The sequence below is a fragment of the Labrus mixtus genome, chromosome 1, assembly GCF_963584025.1.
Source record: "Labrus mixtus chromosome 1, fLabMix1.1, whole genome shotgun sequence".
NCBI lineage: Eukaryota > Metazoa > Chordata > Actinopteri > Labriformes > Labridae > Labrus > Labrus mixtus.
In genome coordinates this window covers 18,139,820-18,163,348 of record NC_083612.1, presented here as the reverse complement: position 1 = coordinate 18,163,348, position 23,529 = coordinate 18,139,820, and the positions used below count along the sequence as shown (strand labels likewise).

At 39.1% G+C, this 23,529-nt stretch overlaps 1 protein-coding gene, 1 long non-coding RNA gene and 1 pseudogene across 2 annotated transcripts in view; 1 reads left to right on the top strand and 2 right to left on the bottom strand.

Moving 5' to 3' along the window:
• The window catches only part of LOC132973056 (ephrin type-A receptor 6-like), a 50,404-nt gene that overhangs the window by 21,943 nt on the left and 4,932 nt on the right, over positions 1-23,529 (top strand). Inside the window, exons 7-12 of the mRNA XM_061036266.1 lie at positions 5,093-5,248; positions 6,132-6,482; positions 17,873-17,997; positions 18,185-18,347; positions 19,906-20,011; positions 21,603-21,673. Coding sequence (XP_060892249.1) covers positions 5,093-5,248; positions 6,132-6,482; positions 17,873-17,997; positions 18,185-18,347; positions 19,906-20,011; positions 21,603-21,673 — 972 coding nt within the window. The remainder of the gene's footprint in view (positions 1-5,092; positions 5,249-6,131; positions 6,483-17,872; positions 17,998-18,184; positions 18,348-19,905; positions 20,012-21,602; positions 21,674-23,529) is intronic.
• Positions 3,900-4,221, bottom strand: LOC132973065 (uncharacterized). The gene is made up of 2 exons (XR_009672965.1): positions 4,142-4,221; positions 3,900-4,051 (listed from the first exon to the last, which is right to left on the bottom strand). It is a non-coding gene; the product is annotated as an uncharacterized LOC132973065 (long non-coding RNA).
• Positions 22,453-22,596, bottom strand: LOC132980386 (U2 spliceosomal RNA; annotated as a pseudogene).

Here is a 23,529-nt window from a genome sequence, read left to right as displayed (position 1 = left end):
AGGAAATATGAGAGTTAATACATTCTCCGAGTCGTAGAGCCCAGCCACTGTGCCCCTCTTGTGTCCATAAAGGAGTGTGTTTACTCTGGCCTCTAATGCAGCTCAGCCAGACTAGAGCATCACTCATTCTCTGTGAACTTCCCATCTGCATATCAAAGCTGAAAGTCCAGGGTAAACACAGTCTCTGCCTCCATCTGTTTCTGACAACATAAAGCCAAGAGAAAACTTCCAGCACACCCAAACAACTCAAAATCTCTTAGCTGGGTTGTCATTACACTCCTGCAAATGTGCAGTTTCTCCCTTCTCCTGAAGGTCAACTTGTGAATCTCAGATCTCTCTTATTTCTTAGCTAGAGTAGGAGGTATATTCCAGGAGCATTTTAATTTAAATTGTTGCAATATATTGTAATTCTTAACGACAATTAGTATATCACATTTTCGGGTAAAAAAAAAGGGGTAAAATAAGGGTGTCTCCGGCTTTCACATTCCTGGGATAGGCAAACTAATTTCTTTCAGATTTAATTAAACAATCGAATATCTTACCTGACCTTCTTTGCCTACATCACACCAACTGTCCTGCTGCGTGCGCTCTGCCCGTGCCCATGGAGAATCAGAGGAGTTATCCACAAGTTAAAGCAAGCAAGTTAGTTGAAACAAAATGACAACGATGGGAATGACAACGATGCACTGCACTTTTCTCAACAATACAAGCAAGTCTGTTCTGCGCCATAAGTGAGGAGGAGCACATCCATCTGTTTCTGGGAGGTGACACTCTTCGGGTTAGATAATTGACTTGCCCTTGCTGTGTTTTTGTTTTCAAAGTTGCTTACCAAAGCTCTTATGTGCCACTGTTAACTTGGAGCCACATTCAAATCATTTCAAGGCCACCTTGATGGAACAAATAAGTATGAGTAATCTAAAAGGTATCTGATGAAGTGACACATCCATGTAGAGTAATCACCTTATAGCTCTGCCATTCCTCTCAACTTATCAGAGCTTTTAATGTGTCCTTCAGCTAATTATTTTTGGTTTTCTGGCCCTCATTTTCACTGCTTTGATTCACTTACTGCCCCAATCAGTCATGTTTGAAGCAGTCTGGAAGATGTTTTCTGCCAAATTGCTCAATAAACCAACCAAACCATACCTGCCAATCATCAACGGGCACTCACCCACTAGTTTCTGGCCTCGGTAATGGAGACCAATTCAAGGCAAGAAAGGTAGTTCATTTTTAGATTTTCCTTTGTCAGCTGGACACACACTCAACTCCAAAGACAATCTAATCTTGCTTTGTACAAGCTGTGTTTAAACATTACAGTGTTAGATGAAACATTTTCCATCGAAGTGGATTTTAGAACAACTTGTGAATACAGTTTTACTGCAGTGCTCTCAAGTTTCTGTATGAATTAAAATGAGGTACATGTAAGGAACTCTTCTTTCTGGAAGTAAAGTGTGTTTTATTATTTATCTCAGTCAAATCAGTACCGTAACTTCGCAGCACAATTATAAGGAATAAAAATCAGCAGCAAAATCATCGATAACGAAAAAATAATTACTCTCAGCTCCAAATCTATGAACTGGTGAAACATACTTAATTTTGTCTGCATCATTGTTATTCGAAAGGAGTGTTTGCTCAGTTTCAGAATACAAAATATTGTGCAAATACAGTTCCCGTCATAAATAAAGATGCATCCCATGACAAAAAGCCAAACAACAGACAGTGAACACATTGGCTCTCATTGTCTGTCTATAAGTGTCTCTGTGTGTTTGTTGGATGTTTTCAAACTTTTTTTTTTAAATAGTGGTAGGGATATTGTAATTGCTTTTTTTTTGTAGTGATCTGCCTGGTGTATAGCAGGGAGCAGCTGGAAATTCAAATGAATCTGTGTGTTTGTTGCCTTTGGCAGGAGCTCAGCTTAGGTGCAAAAGTAATATCCAAGTGAAGGAGGGGCCTCAAAAATTGGAAGCCGGGTGACAAATTACCCTTCTCATGAGGAGCTTAGCAGCAACATGATTGTGGCGAAGATTTCTATGTGTCAATCTTCCATCTCATCCCTTATACATAACGTAATACTCAATTTTGTGCACCTGTTTATACAGATTTTTTTACCATTATTTCTTGTCTGGCATAATGCATTTCAGCTCAACCTTACTATTCTCATCAAAACACCTGAGCACATCATTGGAAAGAAATGTAGTGACTGTTTCCCCCTGCTTTTATGCATTTAAAAGAAATGTATTTCTGTATGTATGTAATAATAAAATATAGAATTATAGCTGCATATAAATCAAAATGAATGGCACAACAACATGTCTGTTGGTTGAGTAGTCATTAAGATTAAATTAACTTTGACAATTTTTAACAGTTTTTTTTGGGAGAAAATGTTATTGCTACTCAAAAATAAATCCTGGTGCAATTTCAGATTCCTAGAAAAAAGCAATCCCAAATTGAATTTTCCGTAGATGAAGTACCACTGATAGATGCCTTTTTTTTTTTTTAAATCAAATTCCATCCAGGGAAAGAATGTATTTCTACACATCTCTTCTCAATGAATCATTATTATTAGATGAACCAACAACTGAAATGTTGGTGGTACCCCTCTAAATACACCAGTATGTTTCTAGCCTCGGGAAGATTCAAGCAACGACAACGTAGCCTGAGGTCGTGAAGTCTAATGTTCATTCAACCATGTACTGATCCACAGTTCTCCAGAGCTGCATACATGTAGATACCAGAGACATTGCAATGGTTAAACTGCATTTCAAACTGAATGATATTGCAGATCTACAAATACTTAAGTTATTAAGTCAGAATCTCCGGGAGCAATTTCACTCAGTTAAATTTATTTAACATTTATAACCCTATCAGTGAAATAAATGATTTTACAAGGAATGCAAGTAGTAGATGCAGTAGTGGATGCTCATTTGACCTGTAAACTGTCAAATTAAAGAGCCAATATCAACAATATGTTTATAGTAGCAATGTTTCTCAATTAAGACTATGTTTCATCAGATAATTACAGACTGGAAGAAACAATATAAACATGGCCCAAAACTGCCACTTTGTGCTTCTTGCTTAACTGAGAATTAAAATGCGGAAATCATCAAATCCTCTGGCTGTCTGCCATTAAGTCTTCATTAAAATCCACAATGCATCAACCCTCTCTCTCTCTATCATTGTCTATATCATACCTGGCATATTTATTTGATAATTTGAGAATTATCATTCCTCCCACACACATATACTTTCACACAAATCACTCTGCAATGAAAGTATGCCAAGATTCCCATCTTATTATATCGTTGCACTGTTTGTGCTTTATTTTTCCTCTGCTGAGATAAGTCTGGGTAGAAGGAGGCAGTGCGGATTTACCATCTTCTGATAAGCCTTCAGGAAGAAACAGAAAGGCAAATATTAGGGAGAAAAACAGCAAAGAAAATAAAAAATAAAATGAAAACAGAAAAAGGAAAATTGTGGCAGAGCGAAACAGTTGGAGAGAAAAAAAAACAGAGAGATAAGGAAAGGACCGTTGGCTGACTTGATGGAGAAAAATAAATGTGAAGGTAAAATAGGAGAGAACTGGAGGAAGTAATGAGGTAGGAAAGTGAACCGGGGTAAGGTGGAAAATTGAAGAATACCTGGGTCAGCAGAATGGACCATGTAAGTAGATGGAGGTTTTAGACTGAAAGCAGGCTATAATTGCATTTTCATAATGCATTATTTGTATGTTAATAGCTCTTTTTTTTTTACCTTCCGACAAACAATACAAACTTTCCTCTGACTCTATTCAAGGGAATCTGAAAGTGGGGACTCTATTAAATCTGCTGATCAAAACAAATAGACTCAGGATGTTACGGTTAGTACAAATTCTGGACCCAAAAGCACAACTCAGATGGGCAGGATCAAGTTGATAACAAAAAGGTTTAGTCCAAAGAGTGACTCAAAAGGTGCAAGGAGGAGGGGTAGTGCGAGGTTCCCAGTGGCAGTGTCCGTGATCCCAGAGTGGTGTCCAAAAAAGCACAGGTGAGGTGAAGCAAAAAACACGAACAGCGAGCTGGCGCAAGGCAAAGAAGAAAAACGGGGTTAGCTACACAAGCTGTCACAATGAGCACTAGACTCCAGAGAAGCCAAGAGAGTACAATACCACGCGAGCAGGTGAAACAATCTGGCGCCGAGGTGAAGCAGAAGGAAGTCTTTGTAGTCGAGATCCTGATGACCAACTAGCTGTTATATAATATATAATACAACACAACAAAAGGGGAAGGAAGGGCTGCCATGATGTGAATCATGACACAGGAGTATTTTCCATGTCTGAATCATTTAAATAGTATCATATTTCTCTTCAGTTCACCGTATTGTGTTCGAAGGTATCGTACTCTGCATTGTCCATGGGAAAACAATATCACATTTAGTATCTCTAAAAAAGGTCATCTCTGCAGTCTAAAACAGTTAACAGACATGTTTAGCTAACATGACGCCATCAGTCTGCTCTTCTTATCAAAGAACTTCACCAGGAATGTAGCTCCATTCCAGTACAATGTCTGGGGTGCTGGTAGAAGTTTTCACTTCATGTATTTGGCTCGGTTTTTGGTGAGAGAATTTACCTCCTGTGGAATAATTTGGCCTAGTAATGTTGATAATATTAATCAACATGAGCAACCAAACCGCTGTTCAGCCTCTTTGATATGAAAACTATCTTAGGGAAAGCCTGCTGAATCCACAGATTACAATGTAAAAAAACAAAAAACACACAGTTGTTGTGATGTTGCAGTCTTTTTGCACTTACCTATATAAAGAAGTGGGCAATGATCAATTCTTTGTTCAGTAAAGGGGCATTACAGGGTGTGCCATCTGTTGGACTTGACTCTTGATAAATATGGATATTATATTTTTAGAAACTGGACAATAGGTTACAGTATCTAATAAGGAGATGACATTGATCCATATTTCATCTAGGAGAAGGTCAGACTACAGGTGAGAAAAGAATCAGCTTCAGCTTTGTATTAAATGTATGCATGCTGATGGAAACGCAATAAGCAGAGAAAACATTAACCATGTATAACTGGCTTCTTCCTCCATCTCTCTTCTTTTCCAGCTTGTAAGCCTGGTTCCTTCAAAGCCTATGCAGGGAACACTAAATGCACAAAGTGTCCTCCACATAGCTCCAGCCATGACCAGGCCGCCACCATCTGTCACTGCGACAAAGGCTTCTACAGGGCCATCAAAGACGCCTCCACCATGGCTTGCACAAGTGAGTAGAGTAGTTATGAAGAGCAAACTTTTTCTTCTGCCAGCTGGGACATTCGTTTTTTTGTGTTTGCATGTCTTTTTTTTTTTTTTATTCCAGTCCTTTGGTGCCATCTTTTCCCTATCCATCTGCTCCTTTTTTATATTGGCAATATAATTGGTATAAATTTAAATATATGCCTTCATAACTTTACGCCTACATATCTCAACTTAGAAAAAAATAATAATTGTCTACCTTCTTCATAGATATAAATATCTCTGACATTTTTATCCAAAAAGAAGTCAAGAATTGTTTCGCAATGTGACTGTGTTAAAACACTTAGGGCTGTGCACAAGCTTAACACCCACACATACAGCAGGTATTCAAAGAAACAATCTCTATATCAGCTCTGATCACACACAACCAAATCAAACATTACATGCTTGTGAAAACTGCAGATGACATTCTGGCTGTAGATATGAAATACTTTAGAACAAGTTGAAAGCGAAATACCAACACAAACTACTAATTCAAATGATGCTCTTTTGCTGTCAAAATGTGTTGTGTCACTTCAGCTTCATCCCCACGTTTTAAAAAAGTGCTATATTTACTGGTATTACTTATACCTACATAATAACCTGCATTTTTTGGCACAGCAGTATGCCCAAAGTACGATGTTTTCAAACACATTTCATGATATTTAGTGAACTCTTTGTGGATTTCCCTGAAGGTGATCAGTGTCTGAAATTGGACCAGTTATCAGAAATCATGTCTTTTGTTCAGTCTTGTGTTCAACCAGACATCACTCTAATGCTATTTTTGAAAATGTATGAAACACATGATGAAGTGATTAGTAAGTATTCAGTGAAGAATCTCTCTCTAAATACCTTCTCTTTTTTTTTCTCAGGGCCTCCGTCAGCTCCTCGGCACCTGGTTTCGTTGATCAATGACACGGCTCTCTTCCTGCAGTGGATGCCTCCCAGTGATTCAGGAGGCAGGAAAGACATCACCTACAACATCCTGTGCCAGCGCTGTGATGGAAGTGATGGCGACACTGGTGTGACACAGTGTGAGCCGTGTGAGCCCGACCTGAGGTTCATCCCGCGGCCACTCGGTCTAACTGGCACCTCCGTGGCGATACTGGATTTTGCAATGCACGCAAACTACACCTTCCATGTAGAGGCCGTGAATGGCGTCTCCGGGCTGGGAGTGGCTACTCGGTCGCTGGCGAATGTGACTGTCAACACACACCAGGCTGGTGAGTTGGAGTGCTTTTGTCTTCATCAGCGCAACTTTCCAATTGTGATTGATTTATTGTCTTCAGATCCAACAGTTTACTGCCGACTGATTTAAGGACTGACTCATATTGATTTTGTGACTGAATTCAAATAGGATTTACAATGAATTACTTATTTCATTATGGCTCAAGCAGACAGTGGACTGATCAATGACAATTATCTATTGCAAACAATTTAGATAGTTGAGTATTCTTAACCAAAAATGCAGATATTGCTCTGGACTTTCTCATTTTCTGTTTCACATCGCTAGCATTGCAGAATGGTCTTGGGATTTTCACTGTACAAAAAAAGGTGTTTGAGACTTTACATTGGGCTCTACCGTCCATGTTCAACCACTACTTTCTTCGTACTGTTTTTTAAGATTTATTTTGGGGCTTTTATGCCTTTATTGGAGAAACAGGACAGTGGATAGAGTCGTAGATCATTGAGAGAGAGAGTGGGGAATGACATGCAAGAACGGAGCCACATGTAGGATTCAAACCCGGGCCGCTTGCTTCATGGGCGACAGCCTCTGTACATGGGGCGGGCAAATGAAACACTAGGCCACCAGCGCCCAAACTTCGACCACTGCTTTCTGATAAACTTTTGAAAAAAATTCAAAGAGTGATTCTGTCTTGCAAAAGGTAGTAATCGTGGTAGAAATCAATTTAAAAAAATGTTTACAGGACTGAAATGGTAAATAGCAAGCTACAAAGAAATGCAACACATTCATCATTTTAATCCTGCTGGCTTGGCCAAAACAGCCATCTGGACTGGTGGGAATTTTCCCAGTGGACCATTAAGCCTGTGGGATGGCAGTGATCCAGGTAAAACAACAGACAAATAGTTTACAACTTGCAAACCAGCAGGTTGATAAAAACTACAATGAGTTTTACTTGTTCTCATTCCATTTTGCTTCAGCCTGAAAAGTACTCGCTGGAACTAACTTACATAAACCAGCATTGATAATGAATGACAGACAACATTGTGTTTAACACTTCATGAAAGGGCTCTGCATCTTCATGGAAATTTCATAATTTGGATCATTTGTTGGAGTACAAATGGACGGAACGTTAGGATACTATTTTCCTTTTTTAATTAAAGGCTTTATATGCGATTTCTTGACCCAGCAGATGTCGCCCTTGAGCACCAGCATGAAACCAAAACAACTCGCGGTGCATTGTGGGTTAGCATGCTAATGCTAGCGATCGTTATTATGCTCGTATCTTCACACTGCATGTAAATTTACCCGAAATGAGCGTGATCTAGAAACACAGTTAAGCAATGAGTGCAGTATGTTATTCTTCTTTTCTCTAGTCCCTCAATTAAACAACTTTTATTCACGAGGTGGTGGAGTCATCTGTCGGGCTGGCTATGTCAACAAACAGAAAAAAAACTCTGAGAACATCACAGACAGTGGGACTCAGGTGTTACACCCATTGTAGACAGTCATTTCAGAGGAGATACTTGATTTCTATTGTATTTAAGTGTGAAAAATCGCATATAAAGCCTTTAAAGTCTTTGCACTATATTGGTAAGTTATTCAAGATTTGGGTTTAGTGCATTGGATCTGCCTTAAACTGGTGGCTGCAGTGGAAGGCACGTTTTTGTGTGAACAAGATATCTACAGTATGTATTCCATTTGCTCTCAAATGGCTGGGCATGTTGTGGGGTTAATATTGAACTATATCCATATTTACCTCTAAACTATTTATAAAGATTAAATATACATGCTGATGCTTGTAATGCATATACTCTAGTTACATCATACCTGAGTCATAGCCGAAGAATCCTGTGTTTTGGAGCAGATAAAGATATTCATGCCGCAGCAACAGACAGAGATTTATTTATTCAGCAGCTCGATTTACCAGTCTCCCACCTGAGCTCCTTGTGTCTTCTCCCACAGTGACGGCCTCTTCCTTCATCTTAACGTGTCAATAGGTGAGTCACTTTTGTGACCTTTGAATAGCCGACAGAGCTTCTGTGACCTGCACCCGGTCCTAATTAGCAGCACCTGGCTGACCTAAGGTTAACTACAGCTAGAAGCCATCAGTGCAGCATTGTCTTGGACTTGAATTAGGAAAAGGAAGAGACCTGAGTTCAACCACTGAAGTGTGAACCTTATATTTTAAGGGCGCGAATATTGATGGAATAATTGATGAGGACGGTTGAGAAGAGAAAAGAAAGAGAGTGGATTAATAAATTATAATAGGATGTATGGGCACAGTTTCTCCTCTCTCAGCAAAACGTCAGTATTGAGGAGAAATTCTTGTGAGAAAAAATAAATCAGTGACTCACACGTGAACATAGGGTATTGGGATGTTGGTTTCTCTGCTAAATCACTTGGTGTTGAATAAAAAGCTACTACAGTTGTGTAAGCATAGAGGAAGAATATCCAACTACAGCTTACCAAGTTGTATACTCTTTTTAAATAGAGAGACAACAAGACATGCCATCTGAAACTCTTCCAGTTACAGCCATTCTTTATTATATTATATATTATATGCAACTATTTTCCCATTATTTGCACAATAGATGGCATGAACAAAAAGTTGAAGACAGCTTTGAATTTGGGAGTCTCAGTTTTGACTAACCTTTACAGCAATAATCCTAAAATGAAAGACATGATATTGGAATATTTAAACAAGGTGTAGGGTTTGATAACATTAGTATTGTGATGTTTGGAAAACATACAGAGGACAGCTGATAACATTTGAGATTATTTTGGTTTCAAGTTATTGAGACGAAGAAGAGATGGAAAGAGATGGGAAGGTCATATAATCACGTGAAGTGACTAGCAACTCATTCGGAGTGAAGCAGGGATATCTGTGCAAAGTCTCATGGTGACAAAGGGAAAAGTCTGTTGAGATATTTCAGTAAGGACCAAAGTGGTGGACCAATAAGATTATTAGTGAGTGAGCAGCCAACTGTGTCAAAAGCATTTAGATTCTTAATATACATCAAGAAGCCCTAACAATGGAGTCAACAGTTAAATTAAGAGCATTGAACCGGTTTGTAGACAGGTATTCAGACTGTGCATTGCTCCCACTGACTTTTAAATGTACTTCATAAATGATACCTTTTACAATATTTTATGCTATTAGCTGCTTTTAGCGTTGTTATGTTAATGCTTCTTTTGGATTTACATACAATATGAAATGCATTGCAAGTAAGTTATTATATTTGAAATTATATTTGAAATATCTCTTTTACAGATCCATGCATGCTTGAATCACTTTACAGTTGCATCTTGTTGCAGACGTTGCCCCGGTAAACAGAGGATGTACAGTATAAAGGTGTTATTTTTAGCTGTGAAATGTCTTGCTGATAGGCTGTCGTCATACCATGGAATCCAGACGTCAGGTGTGTATGTGTCACTTCATACCCGTCTCCCCGGCATAGGCAGCTCGGCTGATGGGGGGGAAGTTGGAATGCAAAACAATCTGTGCAGAGGAGGAGAGGCAGCCTGTGGGGATGTTCCCATTAGGATGTTTAAAGTGGATTAACTTGTCAAACTGCCTTCCATCCGCAGACAGACTGTATGCACACACCGCCAGGGCCAGGATGGAAACAAACCAAAACAAATGTGTACGCACATGACAACATACATTTGCTTTACCTATTTACCACCTGTATATGCATGCATATACATATGGTCTGTTTGTCATTCATACCTCTTCCCTGGGAATGACTTGTTTGTCTCTCCCACACACACACACACACACACACACACACACACACACACACACACACACAAACACACATATTTCCTCTTCTTCCTGTAAAGCAGAACAAAGTCTGTATTGATTTTTTTGCCATTGAGCGTATCAATTTAACTACCATTGTTGGATGTAGTTCCGTATACCGATCTATATTCATTACAGTATTATACCTGTGCTATCATACACATTTGATGTATGAAAAAGGCAACATTCCTTCACACTATACAACAGTCATACCTTCTGAATGAAGTTCCCCACAGCTCATAATCTATACATAAGGGAAAATCTTCCTTGAAGCATATCCATAATGTGGACCGAAATTAGCAACCTAGGTCTTCAAAGCACCCTGTGTTTGTTGCTATATGCTTTGAGCACTCAAATCCTGCTGTATGAAAAGATACATTCTTGTTTGGTCAATAGTTACCTTTGAGTGGGCTTTGGGACTGACAGGTATTGCAGGGGTAATATGTTCCTATGTCTGGTTTGGCTGTTAAGACAATGAAAGAACAATAGCCAGTCAAAAGCAGAATAAGAAATGAACTGATAGTGAGTAGATGGAGGGGGGGATTCTGTTGACAAGCTATCTGTAAATTGAACATTAACGCCTCATTATGCTTTTTAATTATGCTAAACCTAGTCATCAGAGTTTGTAATAATTTCACTTTGCTATTGACTGTCTGCTAATCAGCTTTTAACAGATATAACGCTCAGTTGAGCAAACACATTTTCACTTTGAACAGAAGTGGAGTGTTGATTTCCTTCTACGATGTGTGATAGACTGACTGGAGGTGTCAGTCAGTTGTACAGCTCTTTAGTCATCGATTCCCTGAAAACACTTTTGTTCACCTTCAGTGCTTATCTGTGCGTTTCCTCCTGCACATTTAACTTCACTTTATAAGGCGGCGTGCTGGTTTTCTGCTTGTTGAAGCTGATGAAGGTCAGCTGGTGTCACAACACCTCTTGTGGCAGCAGTGAAGATCAGAGTGAGCAGGATGATTTCAGTGTTCATGACCACTGTAGATATTGCTTATCCGAGCGGTTTCTCACTGAAGACGTAAAGACAAACAAGCATAAATTTGGGTCAGGTGTTTGCTACACAGAGGGAATGAATACTCCTACACAGAGACACAAACACAAATATAGACCTACTCTGTGTGCTGTAAGTAACCTTACTTAAAGATGGTAAAGAAAGATGGTGTCCTAGCAGCAGAGTCTAAAAATGTTGTTAAAAGACCTTGACTGAAACTTGAACCTGTGAATTTCATGTTTTTATATATATATGTATATAGCTTGGAAGGATCTGATAATTGAATGTGTGTCTCATTGAATCAAATTAGTTGCAGAATGTGAGATTTAATGATTCATTGAACCTTAGCTGAGATAATTGAAATTGAGTTGGTGCTGCTTTAAATGGTTGAATCCCTACAGAGTTTGATCATTATCTTAAGGTTCATTACAGACTCTACTGCTTCAGTCTTCAACTACCACAGATACACGTGTGTTCATCATACCAGTTTTATAAACGAGATAACGTCATACTTATTAGGTTGGATAATATAAGTATAGATTTACCTCAGACTATTACCAACGCTTAGTCTGTTTGCCTTACAAGGAACACAATAGTTTGGCAAGTGATCCAAATAGTGCATGAAGTTACATTCATAAATAAGTGAACATATGTCGTATTTTTATAGTCCTTACCCTCAAATCTCAGCCCTAACAATTAGATGTTGGTGGCCTTTTGTTGAATATCTGTATTGAGGTCTGGCTCACCTACGTTGTAAATATAGCAGTTTGCTCAGTGGCCCAATGTTTCAAAATATGAAGCTTTAGATTAACCTCAGAAGTTGTTTTTTGATGTTGTCCTCTGGCTTAATGTTATGATATAAAATAGACGACAGGTCGATAGGATGAAGAGTGTGAAAGTCTGCTTGGGGTGATGTTCACGGGTGATGGATGGGTCAAACACAGGGCTGTTTTCCAGGGACTGTGTTTTGTTTCCTATGTGAAACTAATGGTTAAAGTTGACTTTATTTAAGAGGTTAACTTATTTCTGTTGCATATCCAAAACTAAAAAAATCTAAAATCTAAAATCAAGCTTTATTTGACTGTCTTACTAATCGTTTCTAATTGATTATTAATGACATGACAGCTTTTTAAAGACTTATGTGGATGCTGCCTATTTCAATTATTTAAAAAAAAATCAAGTTTCAGTTGTGCCTTTCTAGCAGTCATACATGTTTTTCTTATGAGCTTATAATTGACTTTAAAGGTGGAGTCAGTAGAAATGTTCGTTGCAGCTTGTAAATACAACATTCAAACTGAGACCCTCCTCCTGGGCTCATCAGCCCCAGAAGCACACTCTAACTGCAGGATGTAGCGTGTATACGGTTACTGCTTGCACCTACATTGCATCCCGCCGCACGTTAGCACAAGCTAACTGCCAGTGTTTGTCACCCGCCTGTCTAACAGAAAGCAGGCCAACTCTGCCTCAGGATAAAAGCCTCACAATAAGGTTCACCCTCGTTTTGGAACGAGCTTTATCCTCTTGGCGCCTCACTATGATTACATTCTCGCTTTCTTTCCGGTTTGAATCGTGTCCAATCACTGAATTGTATCCACTCCTGAGTCAACCAAAACAAACCGAAACGTGAAAATCCAGGCAGACACAGTCTCCACCACACATGTATGGAGGCCCATAAGTGATGATTGCGCAGCATTACTTTAGTCTAAGTCAATAATAGATTTTTTATGGGAAAAAGCTACTGACTATATCTTGAAATAGTTTAATAGTGATGAAAAATATCTGACTGTTTTTATTGTCTGATTATCTATAGTATGTTTAATGTAAAATTCACTTTTGTTTAAGCTTGGGTTTGGGCTAGTTTCCATTGATCATTGGAGCTTGTTGAAAGTGAGCAGTTTGTGTACGGTTAATTGAAATGTACCGTGTATTAAACATACAGTTGCATTCAAGATGTGACGGTTTCTGGCTATTGATTTAAATCGTTTGCACAATCCAGTATTTCCAAGATGTTTTTTTTTTACACCCTGATGTCTTCATCTTCAGGATCATTTATTCAACAAATCATTAACAAAAGAAGTCACACAAAGTTCTCTTGTATATAATCCTCGTGTGAACATTTCCCACTGATTTGTGGTGTCCTGATTCAGGAGATTTTCTCTCTTTTACTTTGCTCTCCCCCCCCCCCATCCTCCTGTGGATTCTCCTCTGTTTTCATCTCTTGCTGTGGGAATAAGGCTGACTTCTATTTATATGCTCAGATGCTGGGGAGATGCATCCTCATGGGATTTCTTTACAGCCCTCCCTGTTCACTCTTCTCTATCCCTCTCTCTCTCCCCCCCCCCCCCCCCCCCCCCCCCCCCCCTCTGTCCTTGCCTTTTTGTCCATATGAGCATATATAGCTGAGTGTTAACCTATTTTCAACATGTTGCTGATGACTAGAGCTTATAGATTCTCAATTAACCTAAGATGTATGAATTCAGATTAGACTATAATGACCATAATTATTTTCTTTCAGACAATCATGCATATCAGTAGTTCTAACCAGCAGATTGATTTCTCCTCAAACTAGAATTGATCTTGCATAAGAGCTTCTTTTTTTCTTTTTCTTTTTACAGAGCTTTCTTTCTCACATTGCAACATTTCCACACAGTGTTTTCTGACTCCCACAAACTCACACATGCATGCTGATAGATATACAATATTATACTGTATGCTGCAGAGAGAAATCCCCTCCAGTTATGTTATTCTCACAAACATTTTCATCCTCTAAGTGGGTTATGCTGCATATTTATCTGCTTGACTACACCACCCTGGCTACCAACTGAAAAAAAAAATTACCACAGCTTACTTCAGTTTCACATTCAAGGGCACTGTTCTAGTTTAGATACTGCACATTTTAACAGGATCATTCTGATCATATGTAGTCCATCCGTTTAAATTTGAGCTTTTTTATGCACATTTTTAAAAGTTTCCTGAAAGGAATGCTTTCATATTTTCAGTGTACATAAACTAGTAATACTCTAAATACTTGTTTCACTAAGGTTGTTGATCGTAAATACAGAGTGACAAAATGTGACTTTAGACCTAGTTTAGACTCTCTGCTGGTGTTATGAATTTTTTTGCTGCTCATCTTTAGATAAGTTGAAGTTAGCCTCAGGTTTGTTTGTACCGTAAATTGAATAAATCTTCATTCTTAAGTCTGATAGCGACAGATGCTTCCATCCATACCAGTCGGCAGTATGTTGCTTGAGATGTAATGATATGTTCTGAAATCGTACTTATGTGAGATAGAAAAGTAATTTTGATGAAAATGAATGGATAATTTGAGTTATATTTTAAGCAAAAGTCGAGTATTACCAAGTGCCAGCGTCTTTTCTTTGTTACATTGAAAGTTGAATACATTTCAGTTTTGGGGAGGAGCTAACAGACCTTCTGTGAATACATCAGCTGTTTCACATTTTGATTATTTATCCGCGTGGTGGTGCAGTGGTTAGCGCTGTTGCCTCACTGTGAGAAGATTCCTGGTTTGAATCCCTGTCAGACCTCTTTTTTTCTACACCACAGTGGCTACCAACTGACAACACATCACAACAGCTGACTGGAGCTTCACATTCATGTGCACTGTTCTAGTTTAGATACTGTACATTTTACCAGGTTCATTCTGATCATACGTATCCTCTCTGTGTGGAGTTTGCATGTTCCCTCTGTCCATGCACGCATGCAGGGTTTCCTCAGAGTACTCTGGCTTCCTCCCACAGCGTAAAAACATCCTTGTTAGGTTAATAGCTGACTCTAAGTTGCCCATAGGTGTTAATGTGAGTGTTGCTGATTGTTTGTCACTATTATGTCAGCCCTGTGATTGACTGGTGAACAGCCCAATGACAGCTGTTATTGGCTCCAGCACGCTCACGACCCCGAATGGGAAAAAGCTATTAAAGATAATGACGGCATGGATTTTTATCAATCGCTAGCAAGTAACCTCTGAGTGAAAATAGTGAAACTAATTCTTAACTGTAGCTCCAGTGTACAACTTTAAAATACATTTTGTAAGGGATTGCAATGGACAGCATACACTGTATACAAGGAGCAGGATTTGCTGCCATGATGTCACCCACTTTTGAGCCTCAGTTTCAGAGCTTTGTCTCAGGCTTTTGGAGCCAGAAGTGACTTTTATTGTCAAGGGTGGATTACACCTCTATCCTCAGCTTGACAGGTAGTTATGGGAGTAGCCTATCACTCACAAGGTTAGCCACACTTCAAAGCAAGAAAAACTGCTTTTTGCTCTATTGTGCTATAAATTAGACCATAGAGTTCACAAAAGGGGAATCGTGTGTTTTCTTTTAAAGAATTTAAACTAGCAACCGAGGCCATCAACTCATAAGGAAAAAGTTTACTGAGATAACATATCGAAGCAAGTCTTTTTCATCTTTCTTTATTTCAAAAACCTCTGTGAGTCGTCGTCCAGTGGAGACGCTTTCTAGGGGCTCTTTAAAGAGTCAGGTTTGAGGCACTTACACATTGACTTCTGCTTGCTGACTCAGTGGCTTAATCAATTTCTTATATAGCTTTTCATGCATCAGTCGGCCAGAAAAATAGAAATATTCTTGGTAAAAGATTAATTACTCATACCTGCCTTGCTTATATTTAACTTCCTTAAAGATTAGATTTTGATGTATACTGTATGTTAAGATGAAGGTTAATGTCATTTAGGTATCTAAACCCGAGTTTGTCCTTGTCCTTGTCTTGCCTGTGCACCTTTGCACCGTCCTGTTCTGTCAATACTCTGTGTATGTTTTTGTTGGTGTGTCTGCTGTTTGCCATTAATAACTGCATCAGGCACCCAGACTGAGAGGCTTGAAATATTCCCACAACAGCTCGAGGCACTCAGTGCAGCTCAGACACCACCTGCCACCAGGATAGAGAGGGCATATGTTACCTGGAACAAAATGGATGGCATGACAGATCTGTGATCCGGCTCTGTAAATAGTTTGACAGCCTGATAATTGAGATCCTATCCTGTGCTATTCTTTTTCTCCATACTGTACGGCCGGGTTGTGTCTTGATATTTTAAATATTAAAACATCGATGACGTTTTTTCTCCTTTGATGATTGTATAAGCAGCCTTCATTCCCCACAGTATCCAGATATGATTTGTGGTTGTGCGTCACAGGCAGAAGGTTGTTTTAAGTTTTTTTTGTTTTCAAAGAAATGCACGTTTAAACAGACCCAAGCCTTTGTCTGAATGAATGCATTGTGATCTGAAAGTTGGATTGGAGTTGTGCATCTTGCCTGGAGCCAGCTTCAAACTCTTGTTTCCTTTGTGCACCATTTTCCCCTCTGCTGTTTTTTGTTTTAAAACGAGTTGGAATGGTCGAGCTGCTGGACTGTGAAGCGTCAAGTCTGGACCGAGCTGCTGCTGCTGCTGCTGCTGCTGCGAGACAGTCCTGGCTTCTTGACAAGATGTGAAAGTCGTGTTTGAAATCTGAACCCCAACCCGTCCGACTTAATTCACCAACACGTTACCTTTCAGAAGTGTCCCATCCAGTCTGTGGCCGTCTGTGATTAGCAGGTTATCACAGATCTATCTCTGTGCACAAGGACAGTTTGTGAGAAAAAAAAAAATCTGGGCTTGGATTTGTATTCGAACAACAATCCCCCAAACAGCACGCGCGACAACAGAGGGACTGGATCTATTACTTTGCCAAATCATATTCTGGTCAAGCAAAGGCTTTATGAATAATTGATGGTAGATGTTTGAATCTCTGCAAGGTGAATTTGTGTCTCCTCAGCAGGCTGCTGTGAAATATTCCCCCAAATTCAGCAATAATGACAAACTTGATAAACAGCTGCTATTCTTTCCGGAGGTTTAGTTAACAAAATGTTTCTAAAAGGCCACACCTGGAGCTGGACAGTGAAATTGTATTTTATTTGCCCTCATTTCCATTCTGGTATTCTTCTCATACTGAAACAATTTCTCAGAAGTTGTTTTACTTCAGGTTGTTAGCTTGGAGCTGGTGTTTTGGATACTGCTCACACTTTTCTCAGGCTCCGTGTCTGATTTTATTTTGCGCTTTGGCGTTCTGAATCTTTTTCTCGCTCAGCGTTGACATCTTTCTTGTGGTAGCTGAAGACACTTTTAAAATGTCTTTTTTCAATTTTGCCTCAGAAGTCAGTGGATTCAGTTTGGAGTTCACTCTAGTGGCTCCAGAAATAAATGGCTGAAATAACTCCTTTTCTCTATTCCCCTGGGCTCCTCTGAGATGGGACTCTTGAGTTACTCACCCCTGCTCCTAAAATGCCATTTTTCTTCTTTATGTTTTTCTCCCCAGTCTATATACATTTATGTCAAGAATCTTTCTTCTGTAAAAATGCATTATGGTGAGCTCACCCTGAGTTGATCCTCTGAGTCATATGCTCACTGCATATTTTGGATTTAAAATCATGACATTTCAAAAAAGTTAAGAATTATACTAAAATGTTTAGAGTGTCAAAAAACATTCTGTCTTAGTCTTCTTCAAACTAGCTGCCTGTATCACTTTTCAAACCTTCAAACTGCTGCTCCTCACAGATTTTTTTTAGTCACGGCTGACTCAATCCCTGCACTCTCCGTCTGTATCCTCAGGTCCTGCTTTGGTGGGTGTCGTCAGGAAAGACTGGGCCTCTCAAAACAGCATCGCCCTCTCCTGGTCAGAGGTGGAACTGCTGCCTTCAGACATTGTGGATTATGAAGTCAAATACTTTGAGAAGGTGAAGATCAATGAGGCCATTTAAACATTTCTATGTTTACCTGCCGTCAATGTTAAATGCTTAGTTGTAACGGCAGTTTTATGTTAAAATACATTTAGATAAGGTTTTTTTTGTCTATGTATTTTTCGTCTCTCCTACCAAAACCTGCTTTTTAAAATGATTTCTTTAAATCTGTTCCTTTTTTTAGGAGCAAGAACAGCTGAGCTACTCATCAACACGGACAAAAAACCCCAGCGTGGTTGTGACAGGCCTCAGACCCTCCACTGTTTATGTCTTCCATGTGCGAGCTCGCACTGCTGCTGGTTACACAGCGTACAGCCCAAACTTTGAGTTTGCTACTGCAGCTGAAGGTACGTCTGTAGGGGGGGGGGTGAGCAGGAGGGGATTGTGCTTCTGTTTGTGCTCATAGTGTCTGTGTTTTAGTGAAGCGTAGTCCAAATATTCAGTATCGATTCATTTAGATTTGTCTTTCCAGAATATACAAAAGTGTAGAGCTAATTTTAAAAGCCATAGATTTGGAGTCAACCCTATAAAATCCCTGGAGACGTTTTATGATCACTCTTAGCTATGGATCAGTGAAACTCATCAGAGCTTCTTCAGGCATGAGCCATTTATTTAAATGTTTATAAGCTGTGTAAGTTCCTGAAGCACACATAACGCTCTGTTGGTTCTAATCCTGAAATATGCTGGGAATCTCAGACTCCTACAGGATACGCACTGTAGTGGTGAATATGCAGATGTCCACCTTCACACTCTCATTCCCCCTCAAATCAATGAATACATATACATACATATGTATACCATACTTGGATTGTGCTTCTATATATGGACTATATATTCTCTGATCTTATTAAACCCATACAATGCAAACTTTCAAAGCGCTCCCTTCATTCATTTTCCAATTACCGGTAAGTTCATTTTATACTAACTCTCTATCCTCAGATTTCTAAAGAAATCAGTAGACACTTCATATAGAGATGTTTGACAGACAACATTGCTGAAAAGGTTCACAATCAAGAAGCTCAATTATTTTGCTAAACGTTAAGTCTTTTTTATGTATACTGTAAAACTTTAATTATAGCCCAGGCTTTTATTTACTTGAGTCTTTGAAATGACCCTGCCTTTATTTGGCACAGGCGTCCATTCAAGACAAGCTTTTAATTACTTTCAAACTAAACTTGTGCACAGAAAAGATGAAATTGTAAATACACACCAGAAATAATATGAGACTTTGTACAAAATTATGATATTGATAAATCAAATAAATTACAGATCAGCATTATTCTATCTTTCTTGGACAGATGTTGTAGTCTCGTTCTTATTTTTTGTGTTGCGCTGGTTTTTTCTCCTTATGTTTGATCTGCAAACTATTTCAACACTAAATGCATAAAGGCCTCTAACTGAGACCTGCCTTTATTTGTCAAAACATGCAGCAACACTAGGCTAGTAAAAGAGACTGAGCTTAAAATTTTGATGAGCTTTTATTTGAAGTTTTACGGTATTATGTTGTCTTTTTTGCTGAGGAACATCGGTGTAGTGGAGTAAAAATTAACTACAACTGGTGTGTAGCAGATGCATAAAATAAATATTCATGAATTCTAAAAAAAACTGTGAATAAGGAAAAGAAGATATAATTTTAAGTGGATGTATGAGCAGCTGTCTAAGTAGCTATTTTTGTCAGTGTTCATAATAACAACACAGGTATCTCTACCTGTTTTATGATTAATTTAAAGCACGGTCTGCTTTAGGCCCTTAAATTGGAACAGAAGCTTTTTGAAGTGAGCTAGTTATACTATTTAAGTTCAGTTGCATAGTTTTTATAGCTGCATGTGAGAAAGATGCTGATATGAACAGCTACTGACCTGTCTTCTCTCTGTTTTGTGTTTGTTTTGTTTTCCATTTCCTCAGATCCAGATATCGCTGATCAGGGTCAAGTTCTGGTGGTCGTCACAGCATCTGTAGGAGGCTTCTCCCTGTTGGTCATCCTCACCCTGTTCCTCCTCATCACTGGACGGTAAGACACTCCCTGTTTCACACACACACACGCGCACGCACACACACACACACACACACACACACGCACACACACACACACACACACACACACACGCACACACTTCTGTGCTTCTCCTCTCATAATCTCCAGAGTCATGCTACAACCAGAAGTCTGTTAATGGACTCTCTTTTGCCACCAAGCAGACACTCTTATTTTCCAAATGGCTGGAGCAATTTTCTGCCTAATTACTCAGCATGTAATGCATGTACCAGCAGTTTGCTCCATTCCATTAACTTCCACAGGTTGGCTCAGACTGTTGTCTTCAGTCTGCCTCTAGTTCACAGGCTTTTACACTCGGTGGCACTTATTAATAAACTATGAATAATGGCCCAATTGCGAGATACTTTTTTTGGGATTTTTGGAAAATTGTGATTCAAGCTGAAGTAATTGTCTTTAATCACACAATTTGCTAACATCTGAAAACAACTGGACTAAGGAATGGGAGGAGTGTCTTACATACCTGCTGATTTGTGGACTACTGATCTGATCTGAAGTCTCCACTTTGCCATCTTGTTTTTTTTTTCTGGAAGCTAAGGTACTAAATGAAGATGAAAACTTGGAGCAGTTATACCTAAAGCTGCTACATTTACTGTCTTCCAAAAGATGTGAACAAACTTGCATGGACAGTTTGTAATTTGCCTCCTTGAGGGTCACAAATGCCCACTTGGACCCAAGGCTAAAATGTTTGACATCTTATCAAGTTAATTATATTTACAAGTTCAGCAACACCTAGAGGGAATTCAAACCTGGGTGAGTATTATTATTCTGTTAAACTGTTCAGATCACCTCTCTAATGAGTGATTATCTTTCTACCCCTCACATACCTCACAGTCCTATCCATGGTTAGACTGTTTTTCTTTGTGAACACTGATAAATGTAAACTGTAACTTGACTAGACAAGGAGGCAACAATTATGGTTTTAAACTGACTTGTGTATTTTTTACATGACTAAATGCTTCAAAAGTTAAAAGTGGCAAAGTGGCACATTTTAATCCTGTAATGACATTTTCAAAGGGCAACCTTTCTCTGAATGGTTTTTTTTTTCCCAAGGAGGATGCAAATGTTCTTTCTGTTAACTACAAGTCTTTGATTGCTACTTTTGTCCTGTCTCTCCCTCTTTGGAGACTGAGCCTTGAAAGCCTTGAATTTGTGGGAGTCTGAATAGGATACATGTGGGGAGATGGGAGAAAATAAAAAGAAGTGCATAAAGGCAAGAACAAAAATTGCTCTGAAGAATTGGTAATAGAAGAAGGGAAATGGCTGTCTTCTTTCCACCAGAGGACTCTTTACAGAGCAAAAGATTGATGAGGAGGCATTACAGGGAAAAGCTTCTTTTTAGGCAGTTTTTGCTGTCGGAATAAATGTGCACTCTTCAACCTTTTGTCATGGGGGCAGTAAATCTGTTGGACGTCACACTTTCTTTTCCCACTGATAATGTCAACTAAATCAATATTTCTTCAGCACCAATACCACAAGAGAAAAGACTGAGGTGAATGGGTGTGTGATGAAGGTGATTCGTACACTTTAACAAACTGCTTCACCTGTGCAGGTGTCAGGGATATATTAAAGCCAGGATGAAGTCAGAGGAGAAGAGGAGGACTCGCTTCCACAGCGGACACGGTACAGAATGAAATGGTTTTTAATTGTGTTTATTTAGCTACTTATCAATTGCAGGATTTTTTTTACTCTGGTATTCATGCAATAATCATGGAGTGCAACGGATCTGGTATGGACATAAGTAATGAAATAGTCACCGTTTGCCTGTGGGTTGCAAGTATGGAGGTTTTGTGTTATGGTTTATTTGATAGGGACTGATACAATGTACATAGACAAACTGAAAACAGCAATCTAATGCATGAATCATAGTGTTTATAGTGGGTGCTAATATGCTACACTTGTCCCTTTTATGTTGAAAAGGATTTGTGTCATTACTTCTTCCTGCAAAAAATTCGATTTTTTTGTTAGCTACATACACTTACATGGTGGATGGATTGGATTGGAGGTTTTTCATAGTCGACTAGAAGGAGCAGGATAAGGTTTGTATTTAGGGGAAAAAAATTAAAATCAACAAATTTTTAACTAATGTTAACAAAATTCTGACCAAAGCTAAAAAGGCATGTAGAGTTCCTTCAGACAGAAAATCAAAGTATTTAACATGATTTGGTTTTCATTATGCTACATATTAATATCAAAAGCAAAATAGGCAGTCAGCAGGTAACGTTTCACATTTTCATTTTTTATTGGACCAATGACAGTCTCCAAAACATGGTTTAGTGTGAGGTATAGTTTCATTCATCTCATGTTGAAGTTATAATTAAAAAACATAACCGTTATGATTTGTCTTACCTCGAGCTGCAGGTGAGCAGTTAAGAGGTAGGCCATTTGTCAGAATTACACCGATTGGCTATTTCTGTGCTAAATCTCGGTGAGTCTCTTCCAGCCTTCCAACTCTTTCCCTGTTTTATACGGCCTTGGATATATTGTGACAAACTGATAACAACAGATACTACACTTGATCTTAGCCAAAAGGCAGAAAAAGCGATTGTGACAAACAAAGGTATCGGCTGTACTATTTTAAGGATCACAGAAGTGTCCCAGGTATGGTGCTGCAATTACAGATAAAAAAAAAAAATCACAGTTATTGACCCCCACTACACAGGCAGGGTATCTTTCTTAGGGAACAAAAGGGTGTCCTGTAATTTCCTAAAACATATCAGTGAGAGCTCTAGTGGGATTTGATCTGAGGCCTGCAGGCGCACAGGTGAGCCTCCTGAGACTAATCTCACCATCCTGTTGTCTGTTTGCGTGATTTGGGCATTTGAGAATGATCCAGAAGGGAACGTGAAGGGCTACAGGTAGAAGAAAAAAAAATAACATGCAGGCAGTACCTTCACACACACACATACTTCGTGTGTGTCCTACTATTGTTTCAGTGGCTGTCTTTATGCTGTCTTCTGTGGCTTTTTCCTCAAGTGTTAAGAAAGTTGGATAGAGTTTTGCCGCAGAATTGTTTGGTCTAACACTTTATTTTAATTTTGCACATCAGAATTGTGACCTACAGCACACGACAAATGCTGATTAAAGCCTTGCTGATAAAGTTGTGCATTTGTAAGCCTTTCCTTACATATTATAAAGTTTATTTGAAGTTTAATCCACGCCTGCAGTCTTTTCTTGTTTATTATTTGCTGTGGAGGCAACGTGCAAGCAGGGGATGCCAGCAGGCTCAACAAACAGGTAGAAAAGGTTTGTTCTATTACAGCGCCGAGCGTAGACACCCTGGAGACAGAGGTAGAGTGTAAGACTCCAAACTGGAATCTTTTCTCAGACGAAGCCTTCAACCCTCTGCAACATGAGCTGACACAGCTATAAAGTACATTAAGTCCCCAGCTCATCTGCTCGAGGTGTACCGGGGGTTTCTTCAACTTATCATTTGTGCCAGTCATCGTGCACAGCGCTCACTGCTGAAACGTCCCTAT